Source organism: Sus scrofa, chromosome 14 (assembly GCF_000003025.6).
Source record: "Sus scrofa isolate TJ Tabasco breed Duroc chromosome 14, Sscrofa11.1, whole genome shotgun sequence".
NCBI classification, from domain to species: domain Eukaryota; kingdom Metazoa; phylum Chordata; class Mammalia; order Artiodactyla; family Suidae; genus Sus; species Sus scrofa.
Genome location: NC_010456.5, coordinates 108,769,889 through 108,783,466, shown reverse-complemented (window position 1 = coordinate 108,783,466; position 13,578 = coordinate 108,769,889). Strand labels below are relative to the sequence as shown.

General features: G+C 53.1%; 1 protein-coding gene across 1 annotated transcript in view; it reads left to right on the top strand.

The window, feature by feature from the left end:
• The window catches only part of RRP12 (ribosomal RNA processing 12 homolog), a 33,342-nt gene extending 22,047 nt beyond the window's left edge, over positions 1-11,295 (top strand). The window contains exons 26-34 of the mRNA XM_021072760.1: positions 456-547; positions 722-880; positions 993-1,162; positions 1,379-1,510; positions 5,681-5,730; positions 8,014-8,083; positions 9,494-9,561; positions 9,867-9,949; positions 10,779-11,295. Coding sequence (XP_020928419.1) covers positions 456-547; positions 722-880; positions 993-1,162; positions 1,379-1,510; positions 5,681-5,730; positions 8,014-8,083; positions 9,494-9,561; positions 9,867-9,949; positions 10,779-10,881 — 927 coding nt within the window. The 3' untranslated portion in view covers positions 10,882-11,295. The remainder of the gene's footprint in view (positions 1-455; positions 548-721; positions 881-992; positions 1,163-1,378; positions 1,511-5,680; positions 5,731-8,013; positions 8,084-9,493; positions 9,562-9,866; positions 9,950-10,778) is intronic.

Genomic DNA, 13,578 nt, shown 5'->3' with positions numbered 1-13,578 from the left:
GAAGGGCCTGAAGGGCCCTCTGGTATTGGTTCCCTGGCATCCTCCTACTGGGCATGAGGCATGCAGCAAGCTGGGACTGTCCTCCGAGCTCCCTGTCCACTGCGTAAGAGCTCGAGGTCCCTCTCACCTGTCGCCTGTGCATCTGGCCTTGGGTTTAGGCGAGAAGGGTTAGGTGAAAGTCAGGATACCCTGCCGCCCAACTGGGGCCCATGATGGAGAGAACAGCCTGAGCAGTGACCCGAGCTGGACTGAGTCCTGATGAGGGACACTGCGGATGATAGCCACCAGCCACACGTTTCTCAGACCAGGCCGCATGCAGGCTTTAGAGTGGTCCAGCCAGAGAGCATCGCAGGGCGGTAGAAGGGACGTGTGGAACCTGGAGAAACCTGTGGTGTTGGGACAGGTGGGTGGGGAGCGTGTCCTCCCCCCTGATGCCCCGGCGCTTTGCCCTACAGATGGGGGCCATCGGGAAGCTGTCCGACGACATGCGGCGGCACTTCCGCATGAAGCTTCGGAACCTGTTCACCAAGTTCATCCGCAAGTTCGGGTCGGTCCCCTGAATAGGAGGGAGCAGGGGAGGGGTTGAGGGGTTCCCTGTCCCACCAGGGGCACCGCAGAGGAGAGGCCGGGCCGGGGGACTGGAAGCGCTCTGGCTGGACTCCTGGCTCTGGCTGGCATGCTCTGGCCTGGGCACCTCACTGGCCCATCTCTGCCCCCTCAGGTTTGAGCTGGTGAAGAAGCTGCTGCCTGAAGAGTACCACAAGGTGCTGGTGAACATCCGCAAAGCCGAGGCCCGGGCCAAGAAACACCGGGCCCTGAACCAGGCCGCCGTGGAAGAGGAGGAGGAGGAAGAGGAGCCTGTGCAGGGCAAAGGCGACAGGTGAGCGGGGTCGTGGGCACCCGGTCTTCCCTAGCCCAAGGCCTGTCCAGGCCGTGCCCAGCTGCCCAGCCTCTTCTGGGGGCGCCCTGACGTGGGGCTTCTTTGTCCTTAGCATCGAGGAGATTTTGGCCGACTCAGAGGATGAGGACGATGAGGAAGAGAGGGCTCGGAGCAAGGAGCAGAGGAGGCTGGCCCGCCAGAGGAGCCAGGCGTGGCTGAAGGAGGGTGGAGGGGACGAGCCCCTCAACTTCCTGGACCCCAAGGTGGCCCAGCGAGTCCTAGGTGAGCAAGACGCCGCTGGCCCGTGGGCACAGAGGATAGATTTGCTTTGGGCCAGGTTTGGGGGTTAGGATGGGCGCCCGCCCCTCTCACACACGCACATCCTTGTGCTGCAGGCACCCGTCTGGGGCACAGACCGGGGCTTGTTAGTTGTGATGAGGGTGCGAGCGGGTTAGCCCTGGCCTTCGGCCTCCTCACCGCCCAACTCTACCCGACCAGCTACACAGCCTGGGCCTGGCCGGGGCCAGAAGAAGGACCATGGCTTCAAGGTGAGCGCCGATGGCCGGCTGATCATCCGGGAGGAGGAGGACGACGACACCGCCAAGGCGGAGGAAGAGGAAGGTGCCAAAGGTGGGTCTGCCCGTGCTGAGTATACAGCTGCCTCTGGTCTGGGCCAAGGCTGCACTCATTTGTTCATTCATTCATTCATTTACTCATTGGTTTGTTCCGTTACTCAGTGACCGTTTTGGGGGGGAGGCATAGGTTAAAAACAGAAGGAGCTTCTATCTAAGGAAACTCTCTCAAACTTGCTGAGTTTCTCAAACTTTTTTGACCACGTTAAGAAATCTCTTTATGTTGTAACCCAGCCATTTATACAGTACTTCCATAATTCAGACAAAACTTTCAAAAGGCAGTACTTCCCCTTAGCATGTGTGATACACACTGTGGATTTCCTGTTCTATTCTCTTCATTTCCTTCTCCTCCTCCTCCCCACCCCCGCTTTTTTTTTTTTTTTTTTTTTCTTTTTTTTTTAGTTCAAATTGTAAACTTGGCTGAGGCCTGGAAGCACATTTAGAGGTGAAAGGAGCCAGACCCTCCCAATTTCCTGATGCCTTGTCTCCTGTGGTCCAGGGGACAGTCGGGTGTAACACAACCTCTCCAAGTCCTGTTCCATCGTTTCTGTTCCCTCTCTGCACATCAGTCTATATGTGTCATGTAAAATCACAAAAGCCTGGGTCTTCTGAAATGTGTCTGTCTTCCTCTTTTATTTCGATTCTCACCTCCTGCTTCCTGCAGCGCCTTAAGCAGCACTATCCCCGCTGCCCCTGCTCTCGACTTACCGGTCGTGTGACTGTGGACCATTGTGTAGCCTCTGTGTGCTCAGTTTCCTCACTCCAGAGCGAGTATAAGACCTGTACCTACTGGAGTGGGTTCTTGTGAAGGTGCACCGCTGACCTGAACAGCACACATCTGTGTATGTGCTGGGTGTGAGTGTGACAACATGACCCTGATGTGGCCTCGTCACTGCCCCCCTCTCACCCTTGATGCATCCTCTCTCCTTGCTTCCTTCTTGCCCATGGATTCCTGATGCTGAAAACACTCCTGCCCCCTCCCTTCCCAAACCCTCTCCTCTCTTTAAGATCCAGCTCAAGTCCTTCTCTATAGCCTTTCCGCGGCCCCTTGGCCTCAGCCTTATTCCCTTTGAACCCCCGGCAAGCCCGGGGACTGCCCAGGCAGCCACAGTTCGTCACGTGCTTCTTATGCCATTGTTTGGTTGTTGGTGGACTTCACTTGGGTTTGTCTTTGTCTTCCTTCCAGCTGATCAGTTTCAAACTTCTTGGTTTTTGTTTTGTTTTGTTTTGTTCTTGTTTGAATGTATCTGTGACATGGGAAAGTTCCCAGGCCAGGGATCGAGTCCACACCACTGCAGTGACCCAAGCTGCTGTAGTGACAAGGCCAGATCCTTAACGCACTGTGCCACAGGAAAACTTAACTCCTTTTTTTCTGTTTGTTTGTTTTTTAATATACTGGTAGCTCTTTTATTTTTTATTAAAAAAAAATTTTTTTTTTGTCCTTGTCTTTTGTCTTTTGAGGGCTGCATTGCAGCATGTGGACTTTCCCAGGCTAGGGGTCTAATCAGAGCTTGTAGCCACCGGCCTCCACCACAGCCACAGTGACTGCCAGACCCGAGCCGCATCTGCGACCTACACCACAGCTCAACACCAGATCCTTAACCCACTGAGTGAGGCCAAGGATCAAACCCAAATCCTCACGGGTGGTAGTCGGGTTCATTAACTGCTGAGCCACAACAGGAACTCCCTCTATTGTATATCTAGACCACATTTTGTTTGTCCATCATCCATCAGTGGACTTTTGGGTTGCTTCTACTTTTTCACTTTCTAACTATTGTGAATAGTGCTGCTGTGAACATAAATGTGCAAATATCTCTTAAGATCCTACTTTCAGGAGTTCCCGTCGTGGCGCAGTGGTTAACGAACCCGACTAGGAACCATGAGGTTGTGGGTTCGGTCCCTGCCCTTGCTCAGTGGGTTAAGGATCTGGCATTGCCGTGAGCTGTGATGTAGGCTGCAGACGCGGCTCGGATCCTGCGTTGCTGTGGCTCTGGTGTAGGCTGGCGGCTACAGCTCTGATTTGACCCCTAGCCTGGGAACCTCCATATGCCGCAGGAGCGGCCCAAAGAAATAGCAAAAAGACAAAAAAAAAAAAAAAAAAAAAGATCCTACTTTCAGTTCTTTGAGGTATAAACCCAGAGGTAGAACTTCTGGATCATATGGTAATTCTGTGTTTAATTTTTTGAGGAACTGCCACAATGTTTTCCATAGCGGCTGCACCATTTTACATTCCCCACCCATAGGACAAAAGGGTTTCAGTTTCTCCACATCCTCACCAAAGTTGTTTTTCCTGGTTGCTTTTTTGTTTGTTTGTTTTTGTTTTGTTTTGTTTGTTTTTTTAGGGTCGCACCCATGGCACATGGAAGTTCCCAGGCTAGGGGTCAGATCGGAACTGTAGGTGCTGAACTGCACCATAGCCTCAGCAATGCCCACCAGATCATCCGAGCCGTGCCTTCGACCTACACCACAGCTCACGGCAATGCCAGGGATTGAACCTCATGGATACTAGTCGGTTCGTTACCACTGAGCCACAACAGGAACCGTAGGGTGAAATTCTAACGGGTACCAGGGTAAAGGCACCCATGTCCTCATGGATACTGGTCAGGTTCGTTCCCGCTGAGCCTCAATGAGAACTCCTGTTTTGTGTTTTTTGATAGTAGCCATCCTAATATGTGTACAGTGGTAGTTCATGGTAGTTTGGCTTTTTCAGGTTTTTTTTGTTTGTTTTTTTTTTTGTTTTTTTTTGGTCTTTTTTAGGGCCACACCCTCGGCATAAGGAGGTTCCCAGGCTAGGGGTCCAATCAGAGCTGTAGCTGCCGGCCTACACCACAGCCACAGCAACGCTGGATCCTTAACCCACTGATCGAGGCCAGGGATCGAACCCTCAACCTCATGGTTCCTAGTCGGATTCGTTTCCATTGCGCCACAACAGGAAGGCCCATTTAGCATCTTTTCATGTTTGTTGTCCGTTCATCTTTTTGGAGAGATGTCTGCTCAAGTCCTTTGCCCAATTTTGAGTTGGGTTGTTTGGGTTTTTTTTGTTTGTTGGAGGTTATTTAATGACCTAAATTTATATTCCCTTTTAATGTTTACATTGTTTGGGGTTTTTTTTTAAATGATTTTTATTTTTTCCGTTATAGCTGATTGAGTTGTTTGTTTTTGTTATTGAGCTATAGGAGTTTTTTATATATTCTGGATATTAACCCTTTATCAGGTGTATGATTTGCAAATACTTTCCTCCATCCTGTAAGCTGTCTTTCAGCCTGTTTTGTTTTTTGTTTCACAAGATCGAAATATTTCTTTGTTCCTTTGCTCATGACACTGTTAAAACATTCCTACTACACCAGTACTGCTCTCTAGGAGCTTGCAATCTAAAACAGTCAACATTAATTTCAACCTGTTGATGTGTCATTAGACACACACAAATTTAAAATTTTTAATGGGGCTAATTTACTTGTCTTTGCTTTTGTTGGTTCACACTTTATATCCCCACACCGTGCCCAGCAGCATAGGGCCGGGGGTTGGGGGGGTGGGAAGGTCCTCAAGTGGGGAACTAGAGCGGTCCCCCTGGCAAAGTAGAGTACATATGGAGCTGGGGGGTGCCTGGCTCCCCAGGAAAACTGGGGCTTTCTTAGATTCTCAAAAAATCTGTATTGGAGTTCCCGTTGTGGCGCAGTGGTTAACGAATCTGACTGGGAACCATGAGGTTGTGGGTTCGATCCCTGGCCTTGTGCAGTGGGTCAACGATCCGGCGTTGCCGTGAGCTGTGGTGTAGGTTGCAGACATGGCTCGGATCCCGCATTGCTGTGGCTCTGGTGTAGACTGGTGACTACAGCTCCGATTAGACCCCTAGCCTGGGATCTCCATATGCCACGCAAGCGGCCCTAGGAAAGGTAAAAAGACCAAAAAAAAAAAAAAAAAATCCGTATTTACTTTAGAAATCAGGTCACTGCTTCCTCGAGGGGCCTCGAGGGTCATCCATGGGGCCCAGGATGGGAACGAGGAAGGGGCGGGTTCAGAGGTCTCGTCTTCCACGGGACGGGTCTTCCGGGCTGGAGTTGGCAGCTCCTGCAGCCCGGCGAGCCAGAGGCAGGCTGAAATTTGGGCGGGCTTTGGGAAGACAAAGGCTCCCTCAGTGCTGACAGGCCTTTCTTCCTTTTGGCTCCAGGGGAGGATGAAGAGATGGCTGACCTGATGGAGGACATGGGTGTCAGGAGGGTGAGTAGTTCCAGCTGCCGGACGGCCGGGGCCCTCAGACCTAAGCCTTGGGCCTGACAACCCCTTGCTGTCCGCCTGCTGCACACACACTCACACTCATACTCACACACACCTGACTGCTCGGTGCAGCCTCGAGGATGCGCACGGCAGGCATTCCGGGGGGTGCGGGGTCATGGCTGACCGCTCTGTGGGTGCCTGGGGCTTCCTTTGGTCTTGGCTACATTGTCTACCTGAAGGAAGAAAGATTCAGGATCCCTGTCTCTCCACCGAGGGCAGGTGCTGTGCAGGCAGCAGGGGCAACAGCCACCCACGTGCTCCATGTAGAGCGGGGGCACCCACCACTGAGGAATGCAGAGGGACACCCCCGTGTGACACCTCGCTAATCCTCCCAGGAGGTGGGCACCCTTTCATTCCCGTTTCCAGAAGAGCTTACAGAAGGGAAGCAGCCTGCCCAAGGTCACAGGGGTTGTTAAAAGTGGCATATGGAGGTTCCCAGGCTAGGGGTCCAGTCGGAGCTGTAGCCACCAGCCTGCGCCACAGCCACAGCAATGCCAGATCCGAGCTGAGTCTGCGACCTACACCACAGCTCACAGCAACGCTGGATCCTTAACCCACTGAGCGAGGCCAGGGATCGAACCCACAACCTCTTGTTTCCTAGTCGGATTTGTGGAAGGATGCCCCCCCACCCCAGTCAGCAGAGACAGTGGGACCCCTGTTTCATGGCAGCGAGTGGGAACCAGGTTGGCCACACTCCATGGTTGGCTCATGTCAGCCATCATCTGCCATTGGGATCCTGGGGGCTTTTTCTTTTTTTTCTTTTTTTTCTTTTTTTTTTTTGTCTTTTTGCCTTTTCTAGGGCCGCTCCCTCGGCATATGGAGGTTCCCAGGCTAGGGGTCAAATCGGAGCTGTAGCTGCCGGTCTACACCAGAGCCACAGCAACACAGGATCCAAGCAGCGTCTGTGACCTACACCATAGCTCATGGCAATGCTGGATCCTTCACCCACTGAGCAAGGCCAGGGATTGAACCCGCAACCCCATGGTTCCCAGTCGGATTCGATAACCACTGAGCCATGACGGGAACTCCTTTGGGGGCTTTTTCATGGGGCAGTCGCTAAGCCCCACTCATCTGCCCTCGCGTGTGGGAGCAGCACAAAATGCTGGGTGGAGATGACAGCTGCAGTTGCCAGTGGACAGAATTGTTGCCAGGTATCAGCGGAACCAGGAACAAGCTGAGCCATCACCTCCATGGTGCAGCCAAAGCCACTTTTCCAGCTGGTTTGTTTTCCCACAGGAGCCCCCTCTGTTGGGCCTCAGCTGACAGAACTGGGGATCCTGGTTCCTCAGACACACCTGTGTGCTCCAGCCTTGTTCCCTATACCTGGCTCACCTGCCCCTTTACCTGGCCCCTAAGCCAGTGAATGCTCCTCAGAGTGGGCCCTGAAGCTCCTCTGTCTTGGGATCCCTGGGCAGGGCCTGGATCCCCAGGAATCTGCAGTTTGAAGGGGCATCCCAGGTAGTGTGGGAGGGATGCTGCATGGCAGCCAGCGCTGGGAGCTCAGACTCCCCCTCTCCCTTGTCTGGTTGTCAGTTTCCAGGCTCAAATCTCCTGGCAGGCTGGGCTGCTGCAGGCTCTCCTGTGTCCCTCAGAGCACTTGACATGGTGCCCGGCGGGTAGTAAGTGCTGAGTCGCTTCCCGTTGAGTATCATTGGATGAGTTGATCTGTCCCCGTGCCTTGTGCTCACAACTCCTGAGACGGTAGCCTTGTTGAGCGACCGTGATGACTGACTTGAGCAGGGGTCTCCCACCTGCCTGTGAGCCCTGGAGCATGGGAATTGGGTCCTGTCCCTTTTGTCCCCAGGGCCTGGCACTAAGTCAAGGATCTGCGAGTTTGACTAATGGAGAGGGTGGCGTGGAGCAGCAATAAAGCTGTTTTCTCCATAGAGGCACCTCTTTAGGAAAGCTGGGGTAAGCTCAAGGTACCCAGCAGGACGGTCGTAGCCCTCTGGGGGGAGTTCAGTGTAGAGAGGCAAGGAGGAGAGCAGCCGAGATGATCTCTGCAGTGAGGGCCCCGGGCTGGAACCCCGTGTCTGCACGGCCTTGCTGTGTGACCTTGCCTGATGAGTTACCCTCTCTGAGCTTTAATGTCCTCATCTGTAAGTGGGGGATGGAGTGCTTAGCAGAGGACCTTTTCTCTGATGCGAATTATGAATGCTTCTACTGCGACCTTTAGTAAGGATGATCACATCTCCTTGCTCATGAACTTGGCCTGCCTTTTTATAGAAAAAGCACCAGAAGCTCAAGCAGCAAGAGGCTGACGACGAGGAGCTGGAGATGCCCCCCCAGTACCAAGGTGAGGCTGCCATGCTTCTCTCTTGGAGCACTGGATCCTGTCACCTGCAGTAGGCAGGGTGTGTTGCAGGCAAAGCCATGAGGTCGCGTGGCCATCGGCATCAGCCAAGATTGGCTGATGTGTCACCTGAGACTGGGCTGAGGACCTAGTGGGCCTAGGGGTTAGGAGATCTGTGCACCGAAGTGCCAGCCCTTCTGGGAGCCCCTGAGCGCCCCCGCTCCCGCCCGTCCCCAGGCTTTCCTGAAGCTTACAGCCTGTCCTCCCGAGAAGTGGCTGCCTCTTTTTCCCGGCCTTCAGTCAGGCCAGATTGTGTCTATGTTGAGGGTGGCAACATATTTATTTATTTCTGGGCTCCCAAGCTGTTCCTCTCCCCAGACTACCTGCTCGCGGTACCCAGGTGGCTGCCCAAAGCCAGAGGAGGACTTGGTTTCCTCACCTCTGCCTCCTTCCCCCCAGGGCAGTCCCTGAAGGGCCCCCACCCCCAGGCACACAGAGCCTTTGCTCTGTGTCTGGAGGTTCAGGGGCTCCTGTGGGATGTCCCTGATCCCTGCAGCTGGTGTGCCCACATTGCCCCCACAGCATCCTGACCCAGCTGAAAAGCCTCATAGCTCTTTCTCCTGTGGCCCCACAGGCCAGGACTCAGCTCCCTTCCTCTGCTCTGAGATGGTGCAGTGTAGAAGCAGTGGTACCATGCAGTGCAGCAGGAGGCCCAGGGTCAGGACTGCTTGCCCCATTGCTCTTAGCTGTGTGACCTTGGCCTGGTCACGCTGCCTCTCTGAGCTTCTAGTTTCTTACCTGTAAAGTGCGACTTTCAGAGAGTCTTCCTTAGTTGGCATTGCAGGCTTCTATCCATGACTGTGGAAGCCCAGGTTCGAAATGATGCTGACCTTGAAAGCGCTTCAGTCTCTCAAAGCCACAGTTTTCATGTTTACATGAAAGAGCGGGTAAGAGCGGTCCTCTCTCTCAGCGTTGCTGTCAAGCCTGAAGGAAGAGATCAGGCTTTAGTGCCTCATTTTACAGATGAGGTTAAGAGGCTCCAGAAAGTTAAGAGACTTGACTGAGGTTCCAGCTGGGCGTTGAATCCCCACTTGGTCTGTCTTCAAAGCCTTTGTTCTTTCTCCCAGAACAAAGGGAACAGATTTAGCTTTGGAGAGTATGGGGTACCTTATGTTAGTCAAGACTCTGTGTTCTCAGAGGTCACTGGTGGGTCTCTGTGGATCTGGATCCATCTGAGGAGTCCGGTGGTCTAATAATGGTCAAGTCACTGGACAGTCCCACCTCGAGGAAAGTCTTTGTCCCTGGTTGATAGGGGCAGAGCCAGTCCTGGCCACGATTCTGCTCCCTGGCAACTCTCCGAGGAGGAGGTGCCCTGGCCCTGCCTGACTCATGGCCTCTGCGTTCCCCCTCTAGCCGGAGGCTCAGGCATCCATCGCCCTGTGGCCAAGAAGACCACCCCCGGGGCCGAATACAAGGCCAAGGTAAGAGCTGCGGATGAGGAAGGAGTCCCCTGGCAGAGTCTCTGGGCAAGGGTGGGGCATTGTGCCCATTACCTCCCTGGAAAAGCGCCTCTGTGGAGCCAGCCTGAAGCTCACGAAGGGCACTGCAAGGTCTTGTCAGCATCTGAAGTCCGGTCCTTTTTGGGGGACCTCAGGTGCTGCGGGAGCTCTTTGGTGCCACCTGAGGCAAAGAATGAGGGGAAGGGAGGATACAGACCGTCAAGTCTGGGCAAAGGTAGGCAAGGGAACCCCACACTCCAGGCTGACTTATTTCTCCTGATGAGCAGAAAGCAAAGGGTGACGTGAAGAAGAAAGGGCGGCTCGACCCTTATGCGTACATCCCCCTCAACAGAACCAAGCTCAACCGCAGGTACAGCCCGGTTGGGGTCGGGGTGGGGCTGGGTGGTCACACTCTCCATCAATGGCTCAAGTCTCTTCCAGGTTTTTTTTTTTCTTCTTCGTTTTCTTTTTCAGGCTGCACCTGCAGTATATGGTTCCCAGGCTAGGGGTCTAATCGGAGCTACAGCTGCCGGCCCACGCCACAGCCACAGCCATAGCAATGCCAGATCCGAGCCAGATCTGCGACCTACACCACAGCTCACGGCAATGCCAGATCCTTAACCCACTGAGCAAGACCAGGGATCGAACCCACAACCTCATGGTTCCTAGTCAGATTCGTTTCCACTGTGCCACGATGGGAACTCCTCAGGTTTTTGCTTTTATTTTTTGGCCTTTTTACTGCCGCACTCCCAGCATATGGAGATTCCCAGGCTAGGGGTCAAATCAGAGCTGTAGCAGCTAGCTTATAATACAGCCACAGCAACGCCAGATCTGAGCCGAGTCTGCGACCTGTGCCACAGCTCATGGCAATGCTGGATCCTCGACCCACTGATCGCGGCCAGGGATTGAACCCCTCTCCTCATGGTTGCTAGGCGGATTCATTTCTGCTGTGCCACAATGGGAACTCCTCTTCCAGGTTTTTATTTTTCTTTTTTCTCATGCACCTTCAAGTAGCATTGACTTGAAATGTTCTTTTAAAAACAATGGGCACTGTCTACCCTGCTCACAGCTGCCCACCGCCTGGGGCTGTCCCTTCTCCCCTATTCCTGCTGGCACTGGGGGAGCCACCTTTTGACATTATGGGAAAGAGGCCACCTGTTCTCAACAAGATGGGACCCTTCCGTTCCTTGTCCCCGCAGGAAGAAAGTGAAGCTGCAAGGTCAGTTCAAAGGCCTGGTGAGAGCTGCGCAGCGAGGCTCCCAGGTGGGACACAAGCTCCGCAGAAAGGATCGGCGGTCCTGAGCCGCAGGGCCTCCCGGGCTGCTCTGAGGGCCAGCTGGAGGCCCCCCTTTCGGCCTCCAAGCCACCTTGACACCAGCGCCAGAGGCTCCGGTCAGCGGTAAAGCCTATGCTCAGAAGGACTTTGGGAGCCAGGCTCAGCTCCCAGAGGTGCCCTGGACTTTGGAAGCTCCACATGGGAGTCACCCTTTAGAGATGTTCCTGGGGCCTTAGAGATGGGATTATGGCCTCCATGCTTCCTGAGTGCTGGTGAGGAGGCTCCGTTTCTCCAGAATGTTCGTGTGCAACAGCATCGACCTTTCCTCCGGCTGCCTGTAGCACATGTGGCGCTTTCAGCCTGGCTCTTGTCTGGCCGTGTGACATTTGCTGTGACCAGACATAGAATAAAGATGCACCAGCGCGTGTTGTTCCTAGAAACACTATGCTTTATCACCTGCCTCCCCACCCCCAGCCAGGTACAAGAACAGTGTCTGGTCACTGGCAGCAGGGGCTTGACCCCTTCCGTCCAGTCCCAGCCTCCAGCCTGATCGCTGACCTCCCAGATCCTCACATTCCCTTTTTGCTCAGACAACTGGATCAAGTTATGGTACAAAGAGCACTGTGATTCCTCCTGTCCTGCTTTTCTGGGTCTGGCAGACCTCCCTTATGATCTCAAAATCTCCCCATGGGAAACAAAACCACACATGCACTCCTTAATAGTTTACATTCCAGTTTTTGTTGTTTGTTTGTTTGTTTGTTTTGTCTTTTTAGGGCCACACCCAAAGCATATGGAGGTTCCCAGGCTAGGGGTTGAATCAGGGCTGTAGCTGCCGCTGACCTGTGCCACAGTCACAACAACTCCAGGTCCAAGCCGTGTCTGCGACCTACACCACAGCTCACAGTGACTCAGGATCCTTAACCCGCTGAGCAAGGCCAGGGATTGAACCCATGTCCTCATGGATGCTAGTCAGATTCATTTCCTCTGAGCCATGACAGGGACTCCAGTTTACATTCCAGTTTAATGCCCTTGCCTCTAATAATACTCCCTGGAGACACTGTGCCCTGTTTCACTCAACCTTTTAACTTGATCCACGGCCCCTGAATGAGGGCGTTTCCTCCTGCCAATTTGAGGCTGAGGAGCTGAGAGAACCACACTCCACCCAGAGGTGGCGCTGTTGACATGCCTTGTTCTCAGAGTGGAATTTTTTTTTTTTTTTTTTTTTTTTGTCTTTTTGCCATTTCTTGGGCCGCTTCCACGACATATGGAGGTTCCCAGGCTAGGAGCTGTAGCTGCCAGCCTACACCAGATCTGAGCCGCGCAGCAACGCAGGATCTGAGCCGCGTCTGCAACCTACACCACAGCTCACGGCAACGCCGGATCCTTAACCCACTAAGCAAGGGCAGGGATCGAACCTGCAACCTCATGTTTCCTAGTCGGATTCGTTAACCACTGCGCCACGATGGGAACTCCTTAGAGTGGAATTTTGAGAGCATGCAAGAAAGGTCCAAAGAGGTGGCTCTTAGAGATTTGCGAAGGTGGTCTACCCATGACCCCAGTCCTTACACTTCTGGACCCAAGGTGGGTCGAATGAAGCCAGCTCAGCCCTTTCCTATTTCCTTTCTCAGGAAATGTAAGCACGTGTGGTAGAAGCTTCATGTAGAATAGGTATGGGAAGGTGCCAACTGCCCAGGATTGATGGCTTAAAACTTTGACGGAGGGTTTTGTTTCTTTCAAAAGTGGGAGTGGTGGGTGACCTAGAAAGGTTGGAGTTAATGGTGTGTTGAACTCTATGTCCTTTTGGAAGTAGGTTTCAAGTGCAAATCATCTTGATGGAGCGGCAGAGATTAATCTGCCCCAGAAAATTCAGGTGCTTGAAATGTCTGTTTGGAAAATCAGTCAGTGCTGCTTTTGTTTCTGCAGCAGGGGTGACGTGGAATTGAGTGTTTTCATCCACACCAGGCTCATTTGATTTCGGGGTGCCTGGCATGGTGGAGGGCCTCCACCAAGATATGAATTTACTACTTTAATTTCATTATGCTTTTGGCAGTGTTAGAATCTAAAACTTCAGGCTTTCTTTTCTGGGGCCCACATACTACTCAGAAATGGAAACCAAGGGAGTTCCTGTTGTGGTGCCGCAGAAACAAATCCAACTCGTATCCATGAGGAGGTGGGTTTGATCCCTGGCCTTGCTCAGTGGGTTAAGGATCTGGAGTTGCTGTGAACTTTGGTGTAGATCACAGATGCGGTTCGGATCCCACCTTACTGATTGATATGGCTGGGGCGCAGGCTGGCAGCTGTAGCTCTGATTCGACCCCCAGCCTGGGAACATCCATATGCAGAGGGTGTGACCCTAAAAAGAAAAAAAAAAAGTAAAGAAAAGAAAAATGGAAGTAGAAATTTACCCCCCCTCCCTACTGTCTACACCAGAACAGCAGCCCTTGTGTTGGCCAAGGATTTGGTGTTATGATGGGATATTTGCGAAGGCGGTCTGCTCATGTCTCCCACCAGTGCTTCTAAACGCAGGTGGGCAGGTTAAGCCAACCCTCCCATTTTTGGGGAAATATCACTTCTCAAGATGGTGGCAGCAAGCCTGGTGGTGACTCTCCCCATGGGTCACTCCAGTTCACTCCAGTCGGCTGTCTTACAGGGTCTTTGACTCAGTCCACAAGCCTGTCTCAGTCCACATGCTAGATCCTATGTTTTCTCTTGTTATTTTCAAC